Source organism: Musca domestica, unplaced genomic scaffold (genome assembly GCF_030504385.1).
Source record: "Musca domestica strain aabys unplaced genomic scaffold, Musca_domestica.polishedcontigs.V.1.1 69, whole genome shotgun sequence".
Taxonomy (NCBI): Eukaryota; Metazoa; Arthropoda; class Insecta; order Diptera; family Muscidae; genus Musca; species Musca domestica.
This window is the reverse complement of record NW_026712380.1, coordinates 78,301-106,236: the sequence shown is the minus strand read 5'-3', so window position 1 is coordinate 106,236 and position 27,936 is coordinate 78,301. Positions and strand designations below refer to the sequence as shown.

The 27,936-nt window shown below is 33.0% G+C and overlaps 3 protein-coding genes across 3 annotated transcripts in view; 2 read left to right on the top strand and 1 right to left on the bottom strand.

The window, feature by feature from the left end:
- Positions 1-13,288, top strand: part of LOC131800587 (O-acyltransferase like protein-like) — a 64,843-nt gene extending 51,555 nt beyond the window's left edge. Inside the window, exons 4-11 of the mRNA XM_059129837.1 lie at positions 7,093-7,301; positions 7,387-7,463; positions 7,643-7,827; positions 8,318-8,478; positions 11,629-11,991; positions 12,053-12,369; positions 12,434-12,582; positions 12,649-13,288. Coding sequence (XP_058985820.1) covers positions 7,093-7,301; positions 7,387-7,463; positions 7,643-7,827; positions 8,318-8,478; positions 11,629-11,991; positions 12,053-12,369; positions 12,434-12,582; positions 12,649-12,870 — 1,683 coding nt within the window. The 3' untranslated portion in view covers positions 12,871-13,288. The remainder of the gene's footprint in view (positions 1-7,092; positions 7,302-7,386; positions 7,464-7,642; positions 7,828-8,317; positions 8,479-11,628; positions 11,992-12,052; positions 12,370-12,433; positions 12,583-12,648) is intronic.
- Positions 13,289-20,427: 7,139 nt separating this feature from the next.
- Positions 20,428-21,671, bottom strand: LOC131805976 (large ribosomal subunit protein eL37A). The gene is made up of 3 exons (XM_059129794.1): positions 21,561-21,671; positions 21,086-21,221; positions 20,428-20,755 (listed from the first exon to the last, which is right to left on the bottom strand). The coding sequence occupies exons 1-3, from the start codon at positions 21,561-21,563 to the stop codon at positions 20,613-20,615; spliced, it is 282 nt and encodes a 93-aa protein (XP_058985777.1). The 5' UTR covers positions 21,564-21,671; the 3' UTR covers positions 20,428-20,612.
- A 1,734-nt stretch (positions 21,672-23,405) lies between these two features.
- On the top strand, positions 23,406-25,971 carry LOC131805981 (gametocyte-specific factor 1 homolog). Its single transcript, XM_059129818.1, has 2 exons — positions 23,406-23,696; positions 25,430-25,971. Exons 1-2 carry the CDS (start codon positions 23,508-23,510, stop codon positions 25,769-25,771), a joined length of 531 nt encoding a protein of 176 aa, XP_058985801.1. The 5' UTR covers positions 23,406-23,507; the 3' UTR covers positions 25,772-25,971.
- The last annotated feature ends 1,965 nt before the right edge of the window (positions 25,972-27,936 follow it).

Genomic DNA, 27,936 nt, shown 5'->3' with positions numbered 1-27,936 from the left:
GGTGGGCATTCGCCAGTCTATACCGCATAACATATTGTATACAATATGGGCAATTAATCCAGCCAACCACACGACAATTTCAATTATTTGTATTTTTTTTTTTTTTTTTTTTGTCGAATTTATTTATAAACGTATGCCATGCTAAATCGCAAGTTAGTTATTCAGTGGAAATTAATTTGTTAAATAATTGTGTTTATTTTCAAAACCAAACAACAAAAACAAAAACACTTTTCAATGACTGGCAGAGGCAACAGGCGAGAGCAAAATTTAATAGCTAGCCTCAAAGACAATCCAACGATACGAATTAGCAAATTTGTAATAACAAACAAGCAAGCATCCATCGAAACATGACAACGATTAACCTGGTGTTGATTAGCTTGTCATAATACAAAGGGGGTGGGGTAGGGGGGTTGGCTCGGTTATGCTTGGCTGATAAACACGGGTTAAGACAATAAAACCCAGCAACAATGATTTTCAACTAAACAATTTGATAATAGCTGAAATTCTTTATTCATTCGATGGCTGTTTGAAACACACACATTTCTTGTCGAACAACATAAGCAGAAGAAGAAGAAGCATAAGTTTTTATTATGTTTGATTTTGCACATCATTTCAGCCATTCTAGTTAGTGTTAATTGTTTTTGTAAATAAACATAGAAACATTTGCATAAGAATAAATAAAACAAAACAAGATTTTGGTTAGGAGGCTAAATATGTGGGTACATAAACTATGTTTGTTCTAAAGGTTTATTTTTTTTATCGAAGGGGAGTTAGCAAGGTCACAAGAAAATATATATTTTTAAGTGGTTTGAAAACATTAGAAAGTATAAGTCGGTATTCCGACATATATACACCCTCAGATAATGTCTAGTTTTATACCCCCAACCATATGGCTACCCTGATACCTATAGATCCCAGGAATTGATATTGCGATGTCCGTCCAACCGTCTGTGACAATAACGACGCATCCCAATTTGATACATGATCATATTTTTTTATCAAACTCAGATGGAATTCAGAGATGGGCAAAATCAATCCACAATATTGATTAACACTAAAGGTCAACATTCCAGTTAATACGGTGATAACAAAAGTTCAAGATTTTGAAAAAAAAATATATATTGTAGACAATATATAGGTCAGGTGCGAAAATCGACTATATTAACCCACTCCTTCGTTACATATCCCGTTAGGGGTCAAAATTTTCAAAATTCATAAGTCGAGTCAGTATATATTAATAAACGGATAAAGAGTAAGGATATATATACAGGGTGAGACAAAAAAAATACTGCAACAAAATCAAATGCCATAATTTTTTTCATTTTTGTACCCTGCACCTTAAAATATATTAATATACCCTAACTTTGTTATTCCGTTTGGAACATCCCTAATTATTCGTCGTAGACCCCATAAATTATACATATTCATCATCAGCATAAAATTCTAAGTCGATTTAACGATGTCCGTCTGTCTGTTGAAATTACGATACAGCCCACATTATTTGACGTAGAGCCCCAAAATTTGGCAGAACAATTTGTATTATGTCTAGGATGGTTGGTATTGAAAATATATAGCCGCCATATAACGGTACCTCTCGATATTCGGTATTTTGATGATTTTAGTGACATTATTCACCGGAATTGGAATTTGAATCTCGTAACAGATACTACAGCCTGTGACAGAAAATTGTCAGTGCAGGCCGACGTCTTCGTATAGCCCTCATATAACGGTACCTTCCGATATTCGGTATTTTTTTATGATTTTAGCGACATTATTCACCGAAATCCTTTCAAATTTGGTATTTAAAGTTCGTAAAGGATAGCATTTAAATGTGAATACCGTTACCGTGATACTGGTAGCGTAGCCCGAAGTCAAGGAAGTGGACGGAAGAAAACAGCAACATCAGCAGAAATGGTTCGAAAAGTAAAGAAGCGACTTGATCGAACCCCGCGTGGCAGTGGCCGAAAAATAACTCGTGAGCTGAACATATCGCAATATTCCTTTCGGCAAATATTGAAAAATGAGCTCGGGGTAAAGCCATTGAAATTCCAAAAAGTGCAAGAACTTACACCGCAACAGAAAGAAAATAGACTCAAAAGAGCTAAAGAGTTGCTTCGCTTGGCCGAGTTTGGCTTTCTCCGATGAGAAAACATTCGTTGTCCAGCAGTTTGTAAACAAACAAAATGATCGTGTTTACTTCGCAAAGAGGTCAGCTGAAAATGTGCTCCTTCGGTTGGCCACCAGAACTCAAACGCCTGTCATGGTGATGGTGTAGGCCGCCATAACAGCCGATGGTCGCTCTCCGCTCGTATTAATCGACCCCACGGTCGATCAGAATAAATACCGAATATTATCGCGAAAATATTCTGGAGGGTGTATTAAAGCCTTGGCTACGCAAAAATGTTGGCCACAGACCTTGGACATTCCAACAGGACTCAACACCATCGCACTCAGCACGCGCCACTCAAGAATGGTTGCAAAATGATGTTCCTCGCTTTATTTCCAGCGCACAATGGTCACCAAAATCTCCGGATACCAATCCGTTGGACTATTGTGTCTTTAGTATTTTGGAAAGCAAGGTTGGCACAAAAAAATACCAAAGTGCCGATCACCTCAAGCAAGCCGAGAATGGCCCAAAATACCACAGAGAAACATTTGGGCAGGGTGTGACGGTTTCATTGGCCGTTTGAAGGCCATAATTCGTGACGAAGGTGACCAATTCGAACAAATCTAAACTTTTTCTAAAATTTGATGCTATTTCCGACATTTTTTACTTTTATTCAATAAAATTAAAAAAAAATGTAAAGATTATGGCATTTGACTTTGTTGCAGTTTTTTCATCTCACCCTGTATATCGACTATTCTTAAACGTGGACTAATATAGTCAAATTTTAATATCAATCATCCTATAAAGAATGCACACTTTTTGCGAATTTCAATACCATCTTAGTTGTGCTCCCAGATTCAGTAGGTTAATATTAAATGAAAAGAAAGAAATATTAAAAAAATCCAGTTTTTCTCCTTGATATGTGTCATCCAACACGTATCTTCTCCTCGATGACTCTGCAAATATTACCCACAAAAATAAATACAAAATTTTCTAGTCACTTATTTACTGAAAACTAAAGCAAATATTATTCTTCGCATACATTTCGATAACATGAAATTAACTCCCGATTCAATATGCAAATATCTGCTCAAATAAAATTTATTCCAATGGATGATAGAATATAAATTTTTTATTTAAATTCTAAACAGTTTTTATTGGCCACTCCTTAAAATAGCAAAAGCAGATTTAGAAAATATATCGATCAGTAAAATATTTAATTCAATATGAATCGCCAAGAATTGATTCCAAAAAAAAAAAAAAACCGAATAATAATAAAACGGGAAAGGTTCATAAACCTTTGACGTTACTTCTAAATTTGGTTTCTGGAGTATTCCGCTTCATGTTACTCAATTTTATAGAAACCAATGCTTTTGAAAACGAAACGGACAGCTTTGCAAATCTCCAAAGATTTTCATATTCCCAAATGTGACTCATAGCACCCATCTAAAATTATTTGCAAAGTAATTATTCTTTTAACGCTTAATTGTCCACTATACAAAAAAAAAAGAAAATCCAAAACTTAAAAATACCAACCAAGCATAAATTTACAATTATCTCCCAACAAAACTTCGCCTCCCGGCAAATTGCAGTAATCATCCGCTAAAGCCCTAAGATTTACTCACAGAAAAAAATACAATTTTTTCTCCAAACATAAACTTGAACTTGAAAATTTGGATGGTAATTTTGAATGATAACGACATTGCATACATAAATAACAACAAATTTTGAACAGCTGTCTTTCGTCATGGTTTGTTGCTCATAATATTTTGTTTTAATCGTTCGATAAAAGGAAATAACGATAATCATTATCATCGCTTTAGTTTAGTTTTTTTTTTCGTTTTATTTTGGCTGACATCAAAAGTTCAATGCACCCCGAGTCGTTCAAAGGTGAATTCATAGAAAATAAAAGTCAATCAGTCAGACAGCAAAATAAAACTTATGACGGCAATGTTGATGATCTCAAAGTAAATATTAATGCGCTTCTTTAGATAGATATATAATTAAATTAAAATAGATGCGTTAATTGATAATACCAATAATGTGAAACGCAAAACAAATGATTGGTGTTGTTATTTTGGTTACAAAACATAACTGAGCCAAAACGCAACTGTGCAGCAAAACAAAAGACTTAAGAAACGAGCGTCGAACATTTTTTGCATAAAAAAACAAATGTGGGAGTGGAAAATAATATCAAGAGTGTGATAATTAAACAAAATGTTATTACTAAACAATTAAAAAATCTGTAAGTTCAACCGGGCCGATCTTTGAATACCCACCGCCATTTGGAACGAGTTTGGCAATCTTCAAAAAAAATTAAAAATCTGTTAAAAATTCTGTTAAAATCTTAAAAATTCCGAATGTAGCCGTTATATTACGACGACATTCTAATGAGAAGCTCCATACAAACCGATGGCTTGGAAACATGGCTATAACATTTGAAATGAGGTCGAAAACTCTAAAAAGGCTGAGATTGGTGTCCGATTCAGAATTCGAGGTTATTAACCAAAACTCCCATTTTTGTTATCACCGTAAAAATATTTATGTTAAGGCCGACAAAAATTAGGGCCGTCTATAAGATTTATCTGAACTACCTATATTAAATATACATTTTTTGGAAATGTTTATGAAGTGAACACTACAAACAACGATCGGTTTTTTGTGAGTATTGCTTTAGTGCGACTCTGATAGTCCTTGAAAAAATATTCTCAAAAAAATCCACGTTTACAGCTCTGATGGTCCTTGAAAAATATTATTAAAAATCCACATTTATAGGTCTGATAATCCTGGAAAAATATTCTTTAAAAATCCTTGAAAAATATTCGTTAAAAATCCATGTTTATAGGTCTGGTAGTCCTTGGAAAATATTCTTTAGAAATCCTTGGAAGATATTCTTTAAAAATCCATGTTTATAGGTCTGACAGTCCTTGGAAAATATTCTTTAAAAATCCACGTTTATAGGTCTGACAGTCCTTGGAAAATATTCTTTAAAAATCCATGTTTATAGGTCTGGTAGTCCTTGGAAAATATTCTTTAGAAATCCTTGGAAGATATTCTTTAAAAATCCATGTTTATAGGTCTGACAGTCCTTGGAAAATATTCTTTAAAAATCCACGTTTATAGGTCTGACAGTCCTTGGAAAATATTCTTTAAAAATCCATGTTTATAGGTCTGACAGTCCTTGGAAAATATTCTTTAGAAATTCTTGGAAAATATTCTTTAAAAATCCACGTTTGTAGGTCTGACAGTCCTTGCAAAATATTCTTTAGAAATTCTTGGAAAATATTCTTTAAAAATCCACGTTTGTAGGTGTGACAGTCCTTGCAAAATATTCTTTAGAAATTCTTGGAAAATATTCTTTAAAAATCCACGTTTGTAGGTCTGACAGTCCTTGCAAAATATTCTTTAGAAATTCTTGGAAAATATTCTTTAAAAATCCACGTTTGTAGGTCTGACAGTCCTTGCAAAATATTCTTTAGAAATTCTTGGAAAATATTCTTTAAAAATCCACGTTTGTAGGTCTGACAGTCCTTGCAAATATTCTTTAGAAATTCTTGGAAATATTCTTTAAAAATCCACGTTTGTAGTTCCGATAGTCCTTGGAAAATATTCTTTAGAAATTCTTGGAAAATATTCTTTAAAAATCCACGTTTGTAGTTCTGATAGTCCTTGGAAAATATTCTTTAAAAATTCTTGGAAAATATTCTTTAAAAATCCACGTTTGTAGTTCTGATAGTCCTTGGAAAATATTCTTAAAAAAATCCTTGGAAAATATTTTTAAAAATCCAATTTTATATGTCTGATAGTCCTTAGAAAATATTCTTTAAATATCCTTGGAAAATACTATTAAATATATATAAATATTTATAGGTCTGTTTGTCCTTGGAAAACATTATTTAACAATCCACCTTCATAGGTCTGATAGTCCTTGGAAAGTTTTTTTAAAATCCTTGGAGAATATTCTTTAAAAATCCATGTTTATAGCTATGATGGTTCTTGGAAAACATTCTTAACTTATCTTAGTTTTTAGCTGAAATATTCCTAATAGTCCTTTAAAAATATTCTTAAAAAATCCACGTTTACAGCTCTAATAGTTCTTTAAAAAAATATTCTTAAAAAATCCAGGTATATAGCTCAGAAAGTCTTTGAAAACCTTTTTTTAAATCCACGTTTATAGCTCCATTAATACTTGCAAAACTTTTTAAAGAATTCACATTTATAGTTCTGATAGGCAATGAAAAAACATTCTCGAAAATCCATTGCCATAGCTCTGATGGTCCTTAAAAAATATTTAAAAAAAAAACCACGTCCTTGAAAACATTTTCTAAACGAACCCACTTTTGTAGCTCTGGTAGTCCTTGAAATAATATTATTTAAAAACCTACATAGTACTTTAAATAGTAGTACTTAAAAAAGTTATCCTTCAAAATACATCTATATAGCTCCTTGAGAAAATATTTTTTAAAAATCAACGTATTTGAAAAAATTTTCTAAAAAATAACACTTTTATAATAATTTAATTATTAACAAATAAATAAATAATTAAAAAAATAGCTCGGATGTTCCTTGATATTCTTAAGAATATAATATTCTTATAGAATATAAGTTTATTACTCCAAAAGTCCTTCCCTGTTTTACAGCTCTGATTATCCTTGATTTTTTTTTTTAATAAACCTAGTTGATAACACTTATAGACCTTGAAAAACATGTCTTTATAATATCACGTTTATAGCACTGATAAAAATTTTCCTTTCCAATTTTAAATTTGGTTAAATTAAAAAAAAAAAAAATATTTAAAAAAAAACAACAACTTGTATAGCTCGGATGGCCTTTAGAAAGTATTCTTACAAAATCCACGTTTATAGCTCGATTAGTTCTTGAAAAAATATTCTTAAAAACAAATTCAGATTATCCACCTTTACCATATAACATCAATAAATATTCCAATGCAAAAAAAAACTCATCCTATCTCTTTCCATTTACAGCCTGGTCATCGTGTGCCACGTTTCTTCCTAATCAACTGGGGTATTTGTGTGCCTTCGTCATGCTCGCACAAAGATGTTGAATACACCGTCAGGGAATATCTAAACAATGTAACCGAATCCACAGGAGTATCATTCAAAGTTCGAGTTGAACCACAAATGTGTCAAGTTAAGGATAATAAACCCTGGGACAGTGGTACCGTCTGGGCTGTGTAAGTATACATTTTTTATAGTAATAACCCGGAAATATTGTTACTTAAATAATAATTTCTTACTTTGTATGATTCATCTTCGTAGGCGTTTCTTTACAATTATTCTGTCGATAACCATACTGTCAACCGTATATCATGTCTGTACGAAGAACAAGAAGCCAAGTAAGTAATAATTAGATAATTATTATTTTTTTAATACTGGTACTTAACAGTTGTAGTTGTCGTATTTTTCATTTTGTTGTAGGAAAACATATAAATTATAGTTTATCTCTTTATGTTAATTTCGCATTTTAATTATTTTCCTGTCTTTGTTATTTTTTTTTTAATATTTTGCATGACAGACGACTGGTTGGTAGCATTTTCTTTGGACAAAAATCTACGTTGGCTCTTTAACACTTCCTCCTCCCCCGAAGACATTGAAGCTGTCCATGGTCTGCGTCTGCTGAATGCTGTTATGTTGTTGTTCTCCCACAAGTCAATGGCCATATTTTTCAATCCATATGACAATCGCACAGAAATGGCAGAGGTAAGATTACATATTAAATAGTTATTAACATAATACAATGTATTTGAAATTACTGAATCGGAATCAAAAAATTGCGTTAGAACAATTTAAAATTTGCATAAGATAGACACGAGAATGAAAAAAAAATTAAAATTGCATTGGCTTCCAGTTTTTCAAATTACAATTATAATGATTCGAATTACAAATGTAAAAAATTAAATTAGAATTAAAAATTAAAATAGAATAACAATAAAATAATTTGAATTTCAAATGGAATTTCACCAATCGCAACTAAAATTTTCGAATTCTTTTTTTTTTAATTTGTAAATGAAAGTCTCAAATAACTATTGAAAAGTTTCGAATTTCAAATAAAATTCATGAATTTCAAGTAAAGTTTTGCGAAGTACAAATAGCATTCTCAAATTATATCTGAAAAGTCGTTTAAGGAGGCCTTTTGAATAGATGTCATTATATACTTTTTTACTAAAAAAATTTAATTTTTCATTTGTAGGCTTTGGGACAACCCTGGACTGTTGTTGGCCGTGCAGCTTCTTTGTATACGGATCCCTTCCTTCTATTCAGTGGCATGTTGACGGCTTATTCATTTTTTGGACGTTTGAATAAGGGTCAAACCATCAAGCTGAAAAATGAATACATCAATCGTTTTATTCGGTAAGTGCTTTAAGAAAATCGAAGTCTTTAGAAGACTTTGTTCTAGTCGAATACACGTAGATAGGGCATGCAGTCCTTGAAAAAATATTCTTACAAAATTCTGGTAGACCTTGAAAAAAGTATTATTCACAATATAAAGCTCTGATAATCCTTAAAATAAATTTCTTCAGAATTCAAGAAAATATTCTTAACCTATTATTACAAATATTAAGATTCTTAAAAACGCCTGGATAATGGATCTGATGGTTCTAAAAAATATTCTTCAATCAAGAAACCTTAAAAATCTTAAAAATCCACTTCTATAAAGTGCATGAAAAAATATTCTTAAATAATCCTTAAGAAATGAGAAAATGTTGTTTATAACTCTGATTTTCCTTAAAAATTTATTCTAAAAAATTAAAATCTATAGCCCTTAAAGTTTAAAAATAAAATATTCCAGTCGTTGAAAAATTATTCTTAAAAATCCAGGTTTATTAATGTTAAAAAATCAAGGATTGAAGTCTTTGAAAAAAAATATTCTTAAAAAATCACGTTTATAGCTCTAAAAGTTCAGGAATTTTTTAAATCCTTGAAAAATTTTCTTAAAAATTTCATGCTCTAATATTCCTAAACATGTTTTTAAAAACCACTTTTATATCTCTGAAAAAATCCAGATCTACAGCTACGATAATCCATGATATAAAAATTATTTTTAAAAAATCCGCGTTCGAAGCATAAAATAATACATGGACAGATGGACGGACAGACATGCAAAAGTGGACTGAGAAAGTGATTCTACTCAGATCACCAAAAGGGTGAACTATGGGTCTATCTCGCTTCCTTAGATGGCAAAAATTGAGAGGGCCAATTATAGGAAGCAATTTCAATGTGTGGAAATATTTACAGAAGATATATTCAATTCATTGAAATCCCAAATATATTCAAAGCAATTTGGTACAACTATATGGCGATGTGTCAAAACATGAACCTACTTCCGACGTTTTCAACAGGAAGAGTTTCATAGTTCTGAAAATCCCGCGGTATATTTCTATGGAAGTTATAATAAAACGTTAGCTTATTTGGGATATTTTTACTTTTCGAGAACTTGAAAAGAAAAAAGAAGTTATGTTCCATTATATGGGGGATATATTTTTTTGGCTACACAAAAACTGGTCATTATTACAGAAAAGTAAATAAAAATGATTGGGTCTGCTATTCAAACAAACGAAAATTAAATTAAAGGCATAGTCTATAAAGAATGTCTGTGGGCAAGCTAAAAATGTTTCTCAATGAAATATGTTTATAATATATACAATTATAAAATGATAGATAGCTCTATGAGAATGAGTATCAATATTCCACACAGTGTTTTTAAATGTTAATTGGCGCTAGCAACTTTATCACACTATACAACTTAATCACAAATACAAAATCATTGTTGCCCCCACGGCATTTTATTTGAATATCACGTTCCTAAAACATCACGTTTATTCCCACTTTTATTTTATTGGAAGTTACACAAAAAAAATCGTAAAAAAAATATTTTTCAAATATAATTATTATTACACATATTTCTCATACAGCATCAGAAAAAATATTGAAAAACATATTTATGAATTTTTGCTCAAAATAATTGTAATGTGAAAAAAGAACTATTCGAAAAATATTTACGATTTTTTTAATTTCTATCAATTGAAATCAATACTATGAAATAAAGAGAAATTACAATCACATAATGATGGCTAAATTGAATCCAAAAATTTAATTTTTGATTAAATGCTATGCTATAATCCTAAAACTGGCTATAATTGACTTCATTCATTACTAGGTATGGATACGTTTCAATTCATCGACCACATGCTGTAAATACACGAAGTAGTCATTTATATTGCCAATTAATCATTTTCAATATTTTTTACTACCTATGAATCACGACTGTATGCGAGAATTATAATATTCGTCCAGTAACTGTATCAGAAAAACAAATCAATTATTTTAAAAGTTGTCAGAAAATTAAGTGTAAAAGAAACTAACTACAAGTGTATCAGAAAAAGTAGGTCAAGGTCTTTTGATAGCCACAATCACTTGGAGCAACATTTTAACAATTTTAGAATTTATTTTTTTAAACAATTAAAGAATTGATTTAAGTTGAAACTAGATTCAAATGTAATTAAAATTATTATTATTTTTTTTTAATTAAATTTCAATTCAACTTTTCAATTGTTAATGGACACTTTAAAATACGAAGTTTATGCCATGACCAAAAACTTTGAATATTTAACTCTAATGTGTAATTTAGTACCAAAGAAAAAATGTACAAAGAAAAGAGGTAATACGAACATTTCTTATTCGCCTTAGAGTCCTGGTTTTTCGAGACTCGCTTTAATATTTAGATTACTCTGTGCCCCAATATGAAATGTTTGAGAAAAGTGCTACGTTATAATACTTTATTAGGATCAATTGTTTTTAATTTTTCATAGATATATAGAAAAATGAGTCCGAGGTAAAATCCGCTCGTATTAATTGACCGTGTCATCAGAATAAATGCCGAATATTATCGCAAAAATATTCTGAAGGGTGTATTAAAGCCTTGGGCACGCAAACATTTTGGTCGCAGACCTTGGACATTCCAACGGGACTCGGCACCATTACACTCAGCACGCGCCACCCAAAAATTGCTAAAAAAAAATGAGGTTCCTCGCTTCATTATTTCCAGCGCACAATGGCCACCAAAATCTCCGGATACCAATCCGTTGCACTATTGTGTCTGGAGTATTTTGGAAAGCAAGATTGACACTAAAAAATACCAAAGTGTCTATCACCTCAAGCAAGCGCTTCGCCTGGAATTTTCCAAAATACCGCAGAGCAACATTCGGGTAACATGTGACGGTTTTATTGACCGTTTGAAGGCCATTATTCGTGCCAAAGATGACCAAATCGAACAAATCTGAACATAATCTAAAATTTGATGCTGTTTCCGACATTTTTTGCTTTCATTCAATGAAATTTAAAAAAAAAATGTAAAAATTATGGCTTTTGACATTGTTGCAGTTTTTTTTTATATTACCCTGTATAACAATATTATATTATTTTCTATAACTTAAACGCTTATCTCCAAATCCCTTGCTAATGCTTCCAACTTATTTCCATTATTTTATTTCTATTTTGCAGCATTGTTCCTCCACTGGGTGCTCTTATCCTCTTCTGTACGTTCATTTTGCCAATGTTGGGCTCAGGACCTCAATGGAATTTGGTTGTTGGACATCATGCTGATATTTGCAAAAAGAACTGGTGGCGTAATCTCTTGTTCATTCACAACTACTTTGGCTTTAGCAATATGTGTTTGACACACACCCATCACTTGGGCATTGATACACAACTGTTTGCCGTGGCTCCTTTCATGATTTTCGCCATGTGGAAGTGGCCACGTAAGGGTGCCATGGCCTTGGTAGCCTTGGCCTTGATTGCCACATTTGGACGTTATTATGTTACCGTGTTCTATGAGCTATCCAATTACATTTATTTTGGTACCAAGTAAGTATAAAATTCCTAATAATTTAATTTCGTTTTCTTATCCATTTGTCCTCCTTTCCAGCATCAAACGTTTATTCCGCACAGCCGATCGTATGTACTCCTTCCCTCCGCTACGTTCCACCGTTTATATCATGGGTATTTTCTTGGGCTTTGCCTTGCGTAAATGCCGCGGCATTAAGTTGTCAAAAACACAATTATATTGGGGTTGGTTTGTGGCCATTGCTTCACTCTTGATATCGCTTTTGGGTCCAGCTCCCATGGGCTCCATGAGTTACCAATACAACAGCACACACTCAGCCATTTATGCAGCATTTGTTCCCATTACTTGGTGCATATTCTTTGTCTGGGTTGTCTTTGTCTCACACAATGGCTATACAAGTAAGAAGACTTAATTATTTCATTTGTTTTCATAAACTAATTCAATTACTTACCATCATTTTAGATTTCATCACCGACTTATGTTCATGGAAGGGTTTCCAAGTGTCCACCAAGCTGTCATATGCCATTTATTTGACCCAATTTCCTGCATATTTCTTCAATGTAGGACGTCGTCGTCATGTCCATCATTACTATAATTTCGTTTCAATAATGGTAAGCACCCACTCATAGTTTCCATTTTAAACATGGTCCTTAAATCCTCATTTTGTTTTCTTACAGCTTGATACCAATGAATATTTGTGCATATTTATTGCCTCGGTTGTGTTGACAGTGCTGTTCGACGCACCTTTCCAAAATATTAGAAAACTGCTCACAAAACGCACCCCAACCGCTGTAGCCTCTGGTCCTGCCGACACCACTAACACCAAATCAGTTATCGCCAACGGTAGCATTTCCAAAGACACCATCACAACACCAAGCAAACATCTGCATTCCGAATAGTTTTCCACACACTCACTCCCCCATGCACCCAACAAAATACGCCTGCGAATGTCGAGTGTATTGTTGTTGGTGTATCCAAATGTATAATTTTGTGTATTTATGTAGTTTAGTGTTGTTTTAGTTGTAGTCCTATTTAATTCGATTTATTTTTACGATTCTAATTGTACACATTTGTTCATATTCCTCTTCATCTCTTAAGCATTTTACATGGTAGTCCTAAATTAATTACACATTAATCGACGCTATTCCTGTACATACACTGAGCACGAAGCAAGCAAACCTGCATCATGCATTTGCATCCATATCTAGTATTATTTTTTATTTTATTTTTATGATTAATCATGCGAAACTAATGAGTTTGTTAGTCATTTGTTTTAAATTAGGCCATACATTTGTACAGTAAAATTTAAATAATAATAAAAGAAAAAATTAAAATAAAATACTTGTGTGTTCTTAAATTACTTTTTTTAGGAAATCTTGTGAGCAATATGTTTTTCATAAATGACAATACGAAATACATGTAATTCACGCAATAAGAAACTATGGCGTATTCCGTCTTTAGAATAAAAATAAAAGATTTAAAAGGTTAGTAAAGAAGTGTTAACTGTTTGTTGATTGTTTTCATGCTAAATGAATTACGATATTTCACAATGTGCGGGTAACTATAGTCCAGGGGATAAATTCTTGCATTCGATATCGAGAAAAATTTCGAACGATGATCATTTTAGATTGATAAAATGAAAAGTTTGGTAGAAGCAACTTGTGATCTACCTATGGATCTGCCTATGAATGTAAAAAATATTACTCTATAAAAAATTTAAATCCAATCAACTTCCCATTTGAGATTTGAAGACTGTTCTCAAAATAAGTTGGGACGGATTTTGGGATCCTAAATTCATGAAGTTCATTTTGATACCCCACCATAAAATGGAGGTTATATTAATTTTTTTCATTCCCTTTTTAATATCTCGTATTACAAATTTCCAAACCAATGGATTACAATTTTTAAACGGTCAAGATTAAATTCTTTGAAATTTATTTTTACTCCAAAAGTAAAATATAAATACCTAAAAGCCTACAAAATTAACTAATAACTAAGGCCTACATAAGGTCGACCAGTAAGCCCATCTGACTACCATATTTGTAGTCAAAAAATTGTGGTTTGACATTCAATGAAAGTCCAAAAACTATTAACTTTGTTGGCAAATTGTTGTTGCAATTGTTGGTAAAAAATGTGAATCTTTAAGAATTATTAATATTCTACATTTGTAGATTCGGTTTATGTTTTGGTATAGATTGGTATAAACGTAATTCAAGTATTTGAATGCTTCACAACATTTTTCAATGAATTTCGTCGAAATGTTGAAAATTCTGTAACACGTCCTCCTCACTCTTTCTTCACAAATTACAAGTTATAATTGGCCACTATTTTTCATGGTCGCACCTGACCTAATTTTGATATAAATATTAGAACGGACCAAGTTCAGACTATATGGAGCAGATGGTTTTTTATAAGAGATATATTTGACTTTTTTTTTTTCGAAATTTTTGAAATTTTGGAAAAGTACTAAAAAAGGGGGACCGATGTATTACATTCCGAAATATAGGAATGTACTAAGTTTGAAGAAAATCGAACATGGATTTTAGATATTACCGTTGAAGGTTTAGGTACTCGAAGACTAATAGGAGTGGACCATTTTCAATGCCAATAATCCTAGGCACAATGAAAGTTATTATGCCAACTTTTAAAGCTATACGTCACATAATATGGGTTGTAATTTGATTTCGTACAAACAAGCATACGGACATCCTTTAGTCAACTTAGAATTTAACGCTGACCACGAAAATATGATCTTCCTAGGGCGCACTTCCGCTTTATGTAGGTGTTACAAACGGAATGGCCAATTTAATATACCCTTCTTTGCATGGAGGAGGACATACAAATGACGATATACCAAGTCTGAAAAATATTGGTGACTCCCATACCTCAATTTGAGATTTGTATTTTTAGCATATTTTTGATCTTTTGTGAGGGAGGTACCAGAGGCATGAATCGATATTGTCCATCTCTTAACTCGATATAAGTTTGATAAATATATTACTATGTGCCAAGGACCAAATCCGATATTCCCTTTGAGAGTTATCTTGCCCACAGACAGACGGACATGGCTAAAACGAATCCAAATATGGTTAAACTTAATTCGCCAAAGAGATCATATAAATATTATACCAGATACTGGCATCAGTACAAGATATTAAAAGCTACACAAAAGAAGTAGCCAGGACTGAGCTCTCTGAATTGGATAGGGATGCCAAAGACACAAACATCATGAGTCAAGAAATAAAGAGAGAATACGGAACATGGTCTACTAAAATACATTCCTTATAACATGCTTCCCATGTTTTACGAATGAAGTCAAAAAAATGCAAACAAAATCGTCATTGGCAAACCAACTATGATAAATATCATTATGTCTTCCAAGAATTACTATATCCGCATAGCATATAGAATATACAAAAATTGTCAAAATGTTTATATTTCGGAGATTTGGATGCATAGTCTTACATTTAACCCTTTTTGGACGGGACTATGACAGTAGAGTTCCCTATAAATAATGGAGATGCATAGGCAGCTTGGCATCGTTGCACGGTATATTAATGTCAATGGTTCCTCATTTTAAGAGGTTTTCGTTTATTGCAAAACGAAAATTAAGGGAACCTTTACATGGGTACACAAACTGAAAAAAAGCACGCAATTTATTCCATTTAGACAACAGGACAACTATATAGAATGGGGTATGGGCATCATATCAGATGTCAAATAGTTACATACATATATACATTATTATTAGTTAAAAAAAAAAAAAAAATTAAATAATAACTTACCGTTTTGGCTGGTCATGGCCCTTTTGTCTATCTAATACGGATGCATCTTGAACTGGATTTTTGTTAAAGTCAAGTGGAGTTCATCCCATTCGGAGTTTAATATTATGTTTATTAATAGCCATCATGTTCTGAGTTAAAAAATATGCCTGTTAACAGCCATATGGCTCGAATATTGCACTTAATTTATCACAGTTCGTATAGAGAACATTCACAGAACCATCGAATTGGTTATAACATTTTCAGATAATAAAGATGGTAATCTACCGACGCAGCTTTCGTTAAGATTTCAATGTTGACATTTAATATTAATTCCATCTCCAACAACAAATATTACACTAAAATCGCGAGAACGAAGGAATCGAAAGCGGAAGTTTGGCATATTTCTTTCATCACATGAAACACAAATTTTCACTGTAATTCGTTTATTTTGCAATTGTGATTAAAAAAAATTAACATTTCATTTTGATTTAAATTAAGGAATTCACTCGATAAACACTTTGTAATTAGATTTTTACATTATAACGCTAAAAATGATTCGATAAGCAAATACTGCTTTCACATTTCAATAGATAACACAATTTTGGACGAAGTACTAATCTCACACTCGAATAACAGATAAATCAAACATAAGTTAGGTTGGCTCTTTGGCTTTTATGAAAGCGATGCATCCATGATTTTCCTAAAAGTCAAATATAGTTCACCACATATCTTCAATCTAATAATAGGGATGGATCTTAAATTTGTCATAGCTTGGATAGAGAAGATTCACAGATCCTTAATTAAAAGTTTCTGATAATAAACGCTGTATTCTGAATATACAACTCACGATACGGAGAAACTAAAAGAATTCATAGTTTTTTATCACGTAGGAAGTAATTTTTAATCAAACATTTACAATAAAAGCGCGGAAAAACAGAACCAAAAGCGAAAGTTGGGCATGTTTCTTTTAGCACTCCGAACACGAAATAAACACGACTTCTAACTTTTTCATTACTAATTTATTTTATTGACAATTATGATTAAAAACTCTAAAAACTAACAACTTTTCTTTTTGATTTTAATAAAAAAAACACACTCAAAAATTACGTAGGGAGAGGTGCAAACTTTTTCACTTTATTTTAATGGAAGTAAAACCTTTACTGCCCTTCCTTTGGGTGCATTCTAATTAGACATTTACATTAAAAACGCGGGAAAAATGAATGGATGCGCAACAATGACATTCACATTCCAATAGAAAGCAAAATACTGGGCGAATTTATATTCTCTCACGCGGATAACACACAACACAAACATTACCGACCGTTAAACATACAACGACTTTATTTTTCTTAATTTAACTTATTTAATTCACAAAAATATTGAAACGAAAGGAGTTGTGTCCTCCCAAAATTTACGGTTACAAGTGACTTTTGATTTTTATACAGCGCTGCATAATTGTGGACGAACGACGAGAGCTTTAATGAAGAGTTGTATTTGTTTGCCATTCATTGTTGTGATTACTCGACAAGTACTCTATGTGAGTGTAGTACGTTACGTTTATGAAATTCGTTAGACACTTGTATTTCCCATTTGGAGTATTTGCTATCTAATTATTTAGTTAAAATTGTGTTCTTTTCTCAAATATGTGTAGATATCATAAAACTCAACAAAATTAAATTGATTCTGTTCAATATGAAATTATGATACAGATTTGTTTTGAAGTAGACCATGCAGAGTCATGAAAAATGTATTACCATTTTTTTTTACATTTTTCAAAGGTACACTTTTTGACACATCCATGGTCCATAAACAAATTACACAGTATACTAACCTCACTACAAAGTTTGGCTGTCAAATACGTTATTGCGATTCAGTTTAAAAAAGGAAAAAATTTAAGACATTTACAATTTTTGTTGTTTGCCGAGAAGTAAAGCAAATAAGGTTGAGTTTTTTTTAACGTTTGTTGTCGAAAATGTACGAAATATTTCTTTCACTGTGACAGAAAATTGTTGACATTCAAATTGGCATATTTGAACAAGTCCATAGGTCTTGCACAGTCATGGTAGAAGAATAAAGGTAGACGCAGCTGCTGGGACAATGAACTGTCAAACCAATTTTGAAATTGAAAGTATTGAATGAAAAATTATTAAAGTTTGTAAAAATTGGTGTCGTATAGGAAAACTTATTTTTCTACTTTTCTACTTATTTTTGGAAAAACATTTTAAAATTTTTGACATATCAATACTCCCATGGCAGAAGAATACAGGTAGATGCATCAACGCTTGGGAGCATTGATATATCAATAAAATTCAAAAGTTTTTTCAAATATAAGTAGATTTTTATATGTTTTCTTATACTATGTCATTCGAAGGCTATTATAATTCGCGTTTTTCAACAATTTTTACAAATTTAAATAATTTGTCATTCAACATTTTCAATTCCAAAATTGACAATGAACTGTCAATCATTGTCCCAGCAGCTGTGTCGACGAGTCTACCTATATTCTTATACCATGAATACTCCCAAGCTTTGATGCATCTACCTGTATTCTTCTACCAAGTGCACACTTCTGTATTAATAAACCGGGTTGAAGTTTTATACCCTTCAACATGAACATGGTAGAAGAATACAGGAAGTCATCAGCAGCTGTGTGCTGGGACAATGGTCTGTCAAACCAATTGAGAAATTGAAAATTTTGAATGAAAAATATTCAAATTCGTTTAAATTTTTGAAAAATGCATATCGTAACAACCTATGAGTGGCGTCGTATAAGAAAACGTGTAAAAAAGAAAAACTTAAATTGTAGCCACATTGGTTAGCTGTAAAATTTAAATTTCAACAGACATAACAAGTGTTCAAGAACCTGCAAGGATTAATTTTTGCAATTTTTTTCGATATCATAAAGTGATAATTTATCATTTATTATCGTAGTAAAAACTTTTACATTTTTGCTGTTCTGGAACAGACCAAAGGCTACCATAAGAAAACAATGTATTCAGGTAATTCCTAACATTGAAAAAAAATACAAAAAAATACTGCTGTATTCTGTAAAAAAAAAAAAAAAATACTGCCGTCCTCGGAGTCCACCCCCCATCCATTGCAGCCGAAGAACGTCAGCTGCCTAGACAAACCAGGGTAGTTTTGGCGCAATTACGTTCAGGATGGTGTAGTCGCCTCAATTCGTATTGGGCACGAATTGATGAAGATGTGCGTGACGCCTGCCCGGCGTGCGATACAGGCCCGCACAATACGCTACACCTTTTTAATTGCTCAGCCAAACCTACCCAACTCACTCCAGAGGATCTCTGGCTACAGCCCGTTAAAGTAGCCGAATTTCTAAACCTGGAGCTGGAACCAGATTAGCAGAACACAAACACACACATGCACTACTGCTACAACAACAACAACAACAACAAAAAAATACTGTTTGGCCTGTAATTTCAGTTTTGATTTTGAATAAATAACTGAAACCGCGAAAACTGAATGAAAGGTCAAAATGTCTTTTCAAAATCATGTTCTATATATCTCTAAAGACTTATTTCGCTACAAAAAGCTGAAGACATTGTCGATGCTTGCGTTGTAATAAGCATTTTGAAAACACTCGAATTTTGAATATTTTTGCTCTGTTGCAGTACATGCAGAAATCTACTTGTTTTGCAATTTTCTTCGATATCATAAAGGGAAAATCGGTTATCGTCGTTGAAACTTTTACATTCTTGCAGTTCTGGAACAGCCCATTTCTGGACAATTTTTTTATTTTTGAAAAGAATACACATACATAAACAAATAATGTTTACATGTTAAGCCAAGAAAATAAAAACAATAAAATAAAAATTTTATTGTACCGTGGGTTAACCCAACAAGAAGTCCTAACGTTAACATGGTAAGTCCCACAAAAAGTTCTAATGTAAATGCTCTCTCCCAGAACCTGCAAGAATCTACTTGTTGAAATCTTCAAAATGTGCAAGGTATTGTTAAAGTAGACCGATCAAAAAAATATCAACTATCCAAGCATATTAGTTTTAAAACTTTACATAGAATAATGTGAACTTTTTCTTGATCGTACAAATTGACGAAACCCATTCCAAAGTCGACTTAGAATTATATTATGATCTATAATATATACATGATAAGGTCTCATATTTCGAGCTATACCAAACAAATGTTGCAATTTAAAGTTCTATATGTGTTTTGGGCATTATCTATGTAAATGGATATAGATTTGCTCTGGTCTATTGATGTAATAAGACGTTCTTATTGAAGCTTTTTGCCGAAATCCGCTCTGTGAGGGTGTATTTAACGTATGTCTCATAAAACTCAAATTTTGGTTAACTATAAACGATTTATAACATAGCTAGCTATGTAAACTAAAACCTTATAAAAATTTAAATTTTTGCCATTGAGAACGATGATAATTTATTTTTCGTTCAAACATAGACGTCAGAGGACCACAATTCTTGCGGCTTAAACCCAGCCCTGGTCAGCGCGACGATTATAACAAGGACAAGACTCGGCAAAAAGAAAACATGCAGTGTTTCGTTCATAATTCATTAATAACTATTAAAACAAATTATTTGTTCTCCTTAATATGTATGTCGGCTTCATAATTTCTCTTGTGTTTAATAATATGAACTCTTCTTATGGTCTCCAATCTTAGTTATCCACTTTGATCCAATTGTATAACACATTCACTTGTTGTCACAACAGTTGTTTTTTATTCTTTTCTCAAACATATTCACATTATCTTTACAGTAGCTTTATCCAGTAAACAAACTGGAAACATACAAAATATTTTAATAAAAAAAGACGAAGGTGACTTTTTTGTTGAAATTAGACGTCAATCCACAACATCGACCAACTATTTAGATACATGGTATCTATTTAGCTTGGGTGGCCTTCTTGGGTTTGGCTTGGGTACCTTCACGGAAGCCGTTGCGGAAACGTCTACGGACAACCTTCAAGTGACGCATGCGGCCGGTACCAGTGGTCTTCCTCCTCTTGGCCTTGATGGACCAGTTGTCTGTAAAAAACAAAATCACAAAATTAGTCGAAAGATTCTTGAAAATCATATTAAAGGAGTGAATATGTCCAAACACACAAATGATTATTAGATGAAAGTATCCTTTAATACATTAATGTTGTAATGTTTGTTTTGATCTGCCTGTGTGCTTGGGACCAAAAGCTATGGTAAAAACTAAGATCTTCAAAACACAGGCAATGAAAAAGCAAATTCCGTGATTTTTTACTTTAGTAACCACAAATAATTTACATATTGAATTGAACATAAATTTAGCTTGATATTTTGCTTTTCCATTATTTCTGACAAGATTTTGCAGGTTAAAATACTTACAGGAGCGCAACTTAGCAGCGGGATAACCGCATTGAGCGCAAGTTGACTTTTGGATGTGGTAGGAGGAGCGACCGCAACGACGGCACAAAGTGTGCGTCTTATTATGGCGTTTACCAAAGCTGGATGTACCTTTCGTCTGTAAAATTCGCAAGAAAAAAACACAAAATTAATAAAATATTCCAAATTATAGTTTTCTCTAATTGAAGCACTTTTTAAATCCTGTTGGAGTTCAAAACCATCACTAGATATTGTAAACACAGAAACATCCAAATTGTTTCATTCCACCACAACTCAATGCTCACTTTCGGACATTATTTACACAGATAAATTCTGTCATATATCACAAAACATTCCATACATTTTACAATTTCGTTCATATTTTACATTTTGCTTGCATTTTCACATAATTTCCATTGGTGATGGCTTAGAATTTTCAAGATTTAAAAAATTTACACAATATATAAATAATTCCTACCATCTTGGATCGAAAGACCGCAGAAGAAAGAGCGACACAAAGAAAAGGTCGAAATACGGCCAACTTCACATGACAGATGGGGTTGTCAAAAATCAACTGCAACTAACTTCAGGGCACAATAACATAGGTAATGAAAAAATTGGCAACGCGAGTGGATTTAGTTTGAAAAAAAACTAATAAATTGAAGAAAAAATTAAAATATATATTTTAATATATTTTTTATACTTTATTTTTTTAACATAAAGTACGTTTATATATATGAGGGTTAACCCACTGGATTTAGATTTAAATTGTCATATCTATTACTTTTACTTCAAATAAATCCTCTCAAAGTAGGTTAACCCTACAAAAAGTTCTAACGTAAACATGGCAATAGATAACTTTTATGGAAGGTTTATCTTAAAATAAAATAAAAAATGTCAACTTAGCGGTCCAATGTGGCAAAATATAAAAACAATTATTTTCTGTTTTTTTTACTCTTGTCGCATTTTTACCCCTGTCCTTTGTCAAATGTTTTTCTTTATTAGCGACAAAAATCGTTAACTTTCGAGAGTAAACTTTACATTTTAAAGTGAAATTAAATGGTCTGTTCCAGAACTGCAAGAATGTGAAACTTTTTACTGCGATAACCAATTTTCCTTTATGATATCGGAGAAAATTGCAAAACTAGTAGATTCTTGCAAGTTCTGGAACAGAGCAAAAGTTATTGTTGGATTATTTATTTTATTTTTCTGTTTTAATAAAAACATATACAGAACTACAAGAATATGAAAGTTTTTACTACGGTAACCCATGGTACAATAAAATCAAGGTAGGGCTATTATACGATATTATATTATTTTTTTTTTATTTTAATAATAGAAAATTGTTCAAAAAATATGTTTTTGAAAAAAATGGTCAACATTTTCCATTCATTTTTCACGATTTTCAATTTATTATTCAAAATCAACGCAACAAGTTTGGTTTTTTGATTGTTCTGATACTAATTTTGACATTACAAGCCAAACAAATAGACCTCTATGCTTGCAATTTTTCAAAATTTAGTTTACCTTGTCTTCATTGTACCACGCGATAACCGATGTTCCCTTAATGAAATCGAAAAAATTGCAAAAATAGACAATTTTTAGACATATTTAATATTCTCCATTCCCGTACTTTCTGAGCAAAGCAGCTCTCTCAGAGCGAAAATGTTACTAGTTTCACATTTAAATGACCTGTTGCAGAACCTGCAAGAATATACTAATTGTGTATTTTTTTCGTTATCATAGAGGAAAAATCGGTTATCGTAGTAAACACTTTTACACTCTTGCAATTTTGGAACATAGCAAAAATGTACGGGAATACAACAATAGGCCCTATATCTAGGAAATTGTGACATAAAAACTTTTGTAAAAAATGTCACCTGTAAAATTGTATAAGCGAAAAATTGTTCATAGATCTATTATCTATCACATGCTGTGTTTTAGAGCTACAAGAATGTAAAAGTTTTTACTATGATGCCCGATTTTTCCTTTATGATATCGAAAAAAATGCAAAACTAGAAGATTCTTGCAGGTTCTGGAAAAGACCAACCGTGGTGCAACTCTGTGAAGGAGTCTTATAGTCTCAAATAGACATTTAAATACGCAACATAATAATTTCAAATTATTGTTTTGTTTTAATTCAAAACAATACACAAAATGTGTATATATGAAAGAATAAGGGCACCATAAGAACAAAATTGTATTTATGGGGTAGCTTTGTTATACCTTTTGTTATTGTGCCATGAGAGCAACAATTCTGTGTTTCTTTAAACTTGCTGTGTGTCCAAGCCCCAAAAAAAGTTCATAGAGCTAAATTATTCGTAATTGGCAACACTACTTCTAATTTCTCTTGCTGCTTGCTGTATTTCTGCTCGGAGCTCGATTTCTGGAATTTGAGGATTTCAAAAAAGGACTCCCACTTACAATGAGTGTTCCTGAAAGTGCTGTTGGTTCCGAAACAGAGCTACTCCAGTGTCCGTATGAAATTTCCCATATGATTATGCGCAAACGTTTTCAAGTTCATTTGGTGCGCTGTCGCAAAAATCATCCCAAGGCCGAGGTAGTTACATGCCCCTTTAATGTTACTCATCGCGTGAACAAAGTAGAATTGGAGGTAAATTAAAACACATATATATTACACAGGGAATAAGATAATTGGAACAACTCTAGTTTAGTAAAAACTCTTAGATTTTTTCGAAATTTTTTCCAGAGGTAGGTATTTTTACCCTGATCCCGGGAAACTATTTTTTTCTTGGGGGACGGACCCGGGACCCCAGATTTTTGACCCGAAAGTCCGGGATCAAGACCACCTGGACCCGGATCCACTTACCCGATATAGACAATATCGATCGATTGAAAGCTTATGGAAATACCTATCCAACAAGTGGTCACATGAAGGGGTAAGTTGTCATGGTTCGGAAGTTATAGTCAAATTATCGATTTTTTGGACCCGGATTTTTTATAAAACCCCCAAAAAGTCAAAAAAGGGTCCATTATGGGGGTCAACAAAATTGTTTCCAAATTATAGCTGACACTCTTACCTTTCAAAAATGCTACAATTTGTGCTAATACCTTTTTCAGGTCCAGAGATATGGGTCTTTCCATCCGCATAACCCGATTCTAACCAGTTCATTAAAATGATGTTTTTAATAAAAAAAAGTGTTTATTTCGCGTAGCAGTCGTCGGAATAACAAAAGTTTTCTAAATTTGGCTCTTTTTGTAAATAGCCGGCCTTCGGCCGGGGCTTGAGATTTTCACCTATGGGTATGTCCGACACCGGCTAACGCGAACAAAAGGTTCATAATTTCGGCACTTTTTGCAAATAGCCGGCCTTCGGCCGGGACTTGAGATTTTCTCCTCTAGGTATGTCCTACACCGGCTAACGCGAACCAAAGTTTTCTAAATTGGATACCTTTTGTAAGTAGCCGGCCTTCGGCCGGGGCTTGTGATTTTCTCCTCTGGGTATGTCCTAAACCGGCTAACGCGAACCAAAGTTTCCTAAATTTGACACTTTTTGTATATAGACGGCCTTCGGCCGGGGCTTGTGATTTTCTCCTCTGGGTATTTCCCACACCGGCTAACGCAAACCAAAGTTTTCTAAATTTGACACTTTTTGTAAATAGCCGGCCTTCGGCCGGGGCTTGAGATTTTCTCCTCTGGGTATGTCCCACACCGGCTAACGCGAACCAAAGTTTTCTAAATCGGATACTTTTTGTAAGTAGCCGGCCTTCGGCCGGGGCTTGAGATTTTCTCCTCTGGGTATGTCCTACACCGGCTAACGCGGACCAAAGATTTCTGAACTTCATTCTTACGCAAAATATACCATTTTTTATTGAAAACATAGTTTTAATGAACTGGTTAGAATCGGGTTATGCGGATGGAAAGACCCATATCTCTGGACTCAGTGAAGGTATTAGCACAAATTGTAGCATTTTGGAAAGGTAAAAGTGTCAGCTATAATTTGGCATCAATTTTGTTGTCCCCCATAATGGACCCTTTTTTGACTTTTTGGGGGTTTTATAAAAAATCCGGGTCCAAAAAGTCGATAATTTGACTATAACTTCCGAACCGTAACATCTTACCCCATCATGTGACCACTTGTTGGATAGGTATTTTCATAAGCTTTCCAACGATACCCATATTGTCTATATCGGGTAAGTGGATCCGGGTCTAGTCGGGGTCTTGAACCCGGACTTTCGGGTCAAAAATCTGGGGTCCCAGGTCCGTCCCCCAAGAAAAAAATAGTTTCCCGGGATCATGGTTAAAATACCTACCACTGAAAAAATTTTCGAAAAAATTGAAGAGTTTTTACTAAACTAGAGTTAAGCCAGATAATTTTCTTTTCAGTGGCATTTATCAAATTGTTTTGATCGTAAATCGTTTGAAAACTTCCGCAACCGTCCTGCACCTGTGGTCGGCCTGAGCTCTTCAATTGATCGCACTTTCTGTGAAAGTGATTCAACTCATCGTAGTTTGTGCACAAGCATTGCTAGTGATGTTACCATAGTAGGTGGCGAGTTCGTAGAATCATCCGAATCGTGGGACGATGATCCGCACGTTCCCAGCTATAATCCAACGGATTATATTAATAAAGCTGATGTTTTACGCTTGCCAGTTGGTATGACACCATCTGAAAGAAATGCATTTCGTTTGGCTGAACGAAAACGTCTACAGTCTTTAGCCAAGTAAGCTATAGTATATAATAGTTACTTATCCATACATTCAATCATTTTGTTTTTAATGAAGATGATGAATTTGTTTCGTTTTTTTATAATTTTAACTGTATATAATAAATGAATTGCATAATTTTAATTTAATCGCTTTTGTTTCGAGGATGTAATAAAACAATGAAACCTGGGTAAATCTCGTAGCCTAGAGTTTACTTTCAATATTCCTGTGTTTAAATTAGGAAAAAATGGGGCATGTTATAGCAATTCGTTGTGTAAAACCGAACTTTAGAAATCTTGAATGCTGACATCTAAGAAAAATTGCATCGGAACGCTAACAAAGTCTTATGGATGGTATAAATCTGCAATGATAGACTTAAAGGATGAGTTGAAGAAAAATGCGAAATACTGGAGAAGTTTTAGTAAAAACTGGGTTTTTTGGCAGATAAAAATTGAATTTTTTATAAACTTATAGCCCATAAACTTAGTAATAATATTTTGTCGGCCTATACATGTTTTTAAATTAAAAACAAATAGAACACAAAGCATATATTTTAGTGTATCCCTTGTGCAGTCCCATCTCTGATCGTGAAGGTTGGCAACACATTTTTCATGGAGTGGGAATTCTTAACCAAAAATCGATGTTTGCCGATATGTCAGTTAATATTGTCAAGTGAGGTACACACCATCGACCAAATTTGGAGTTGCTTTTGCAGATAAATTATTAGTTGTATCCATGATACAATAAGGAGGTAGAACAGCTTCGTAAAACTGCAGAAATACAGCCCTGAGGCTATGCCCGTTTCCTGTCAAAATTATTCAAAATTATAGGCAACAAGTTGTTTTCATTTATTTGATATTTTTTGTTCATTTCTAAAAAGAGTCAAATAACGCGAAAGATGAATGAAATGCCTGGATGTTCCCTCAAAAATATGATCCTAAGTGTTCAATCTTTCAATTCCTTGGTAAATCTCGTTAATATTATTAATACACTCCCCGAAATTTAAGTTTCTTCCAATCATTGATTTTGAAAATATTTTGTTGTTATTTTTCAAAACAACAAATACATACACAAAATTGGCAGAAGTCGGGCACACTTAGAAAAAAATTGTAATCAGCTGGGAGCTCTACTCTACCTTTTTATTGTACCATGGTTGTATCCATGGTAGAAGAATATAGGTAGTCGCGACACAGCTGCTGGGACAATGAACTGTCAAACCAATTTTGGAATGGAAATTTTTGAATGAAAACTTATTAAAATTTGTTAAAAAACGCATATCATACTAACTCAAATTGACGTCGTATAAAAAAACATATAAAAATCTACTTATATTAAAAAAAAATACTAATGTAAGGATTAAGGTTATGATACATGTTAGGATTAAGGTTATGAGACATGCGCAGTTTGGCATGTAATATTTTGTAACATACCATAAAGAAAGAATATAATTCATTATAATCTGACGTACTTGATCGACGTTTTTCACCACCCAAGTAAAACAAATGTATTTATATGAGAGTTGCCCAAATGCGTCGGACGTACAAAATTTCAAATTAAACATTTTCAACTTTGACAATTAAAACAATTCCTCTGTTCCAGAACCTGTAAGAATCTATAGGTTTGCCATTTTTCCGATATCATAAAGGGAAAACCCAAGTAAAAATAATGTATTTATATGAGAGTTGCCCAAATGCGTCGGACGTGCAAAATTTCAAAATTAAACATTTTCAACTTTGACAATTGAAACAATTCCTCTGTTCCAGAACCTGCAAGAATCTATAGGTTTGCCATTTGCTTCACCAAAAGAAAACAACTGTATTTAGGCAATCCCACGGCGGCCGGTTCTATGTACCGGATTGACTCGGAGGCACATTTCTCCGACCAGGGGCCGCCAACCCAGCAAATACATGTTCGTGTTCGTCCATTTTTCTGATGTGGGAGCAACATTACCCGGAATGTTTGCTCCGTATTCTCTTGGTCCGAGCCGGGATCGAGACCAACCCCGGACCATGGTTCTGCTCCGTTTGTCGTAATCGCATCCACCACAGATCGGTTTCGGTGAGATGCAACGGATGCATGGAGTGGGTGCATTTCCGGAATTGTTCCGGCCTAAACCGGATACAGGAGTATAGCGATAGGGACTACATTGCTTCCTGCTGCGTCAATGTAGACCCCAGTGAGTCTTC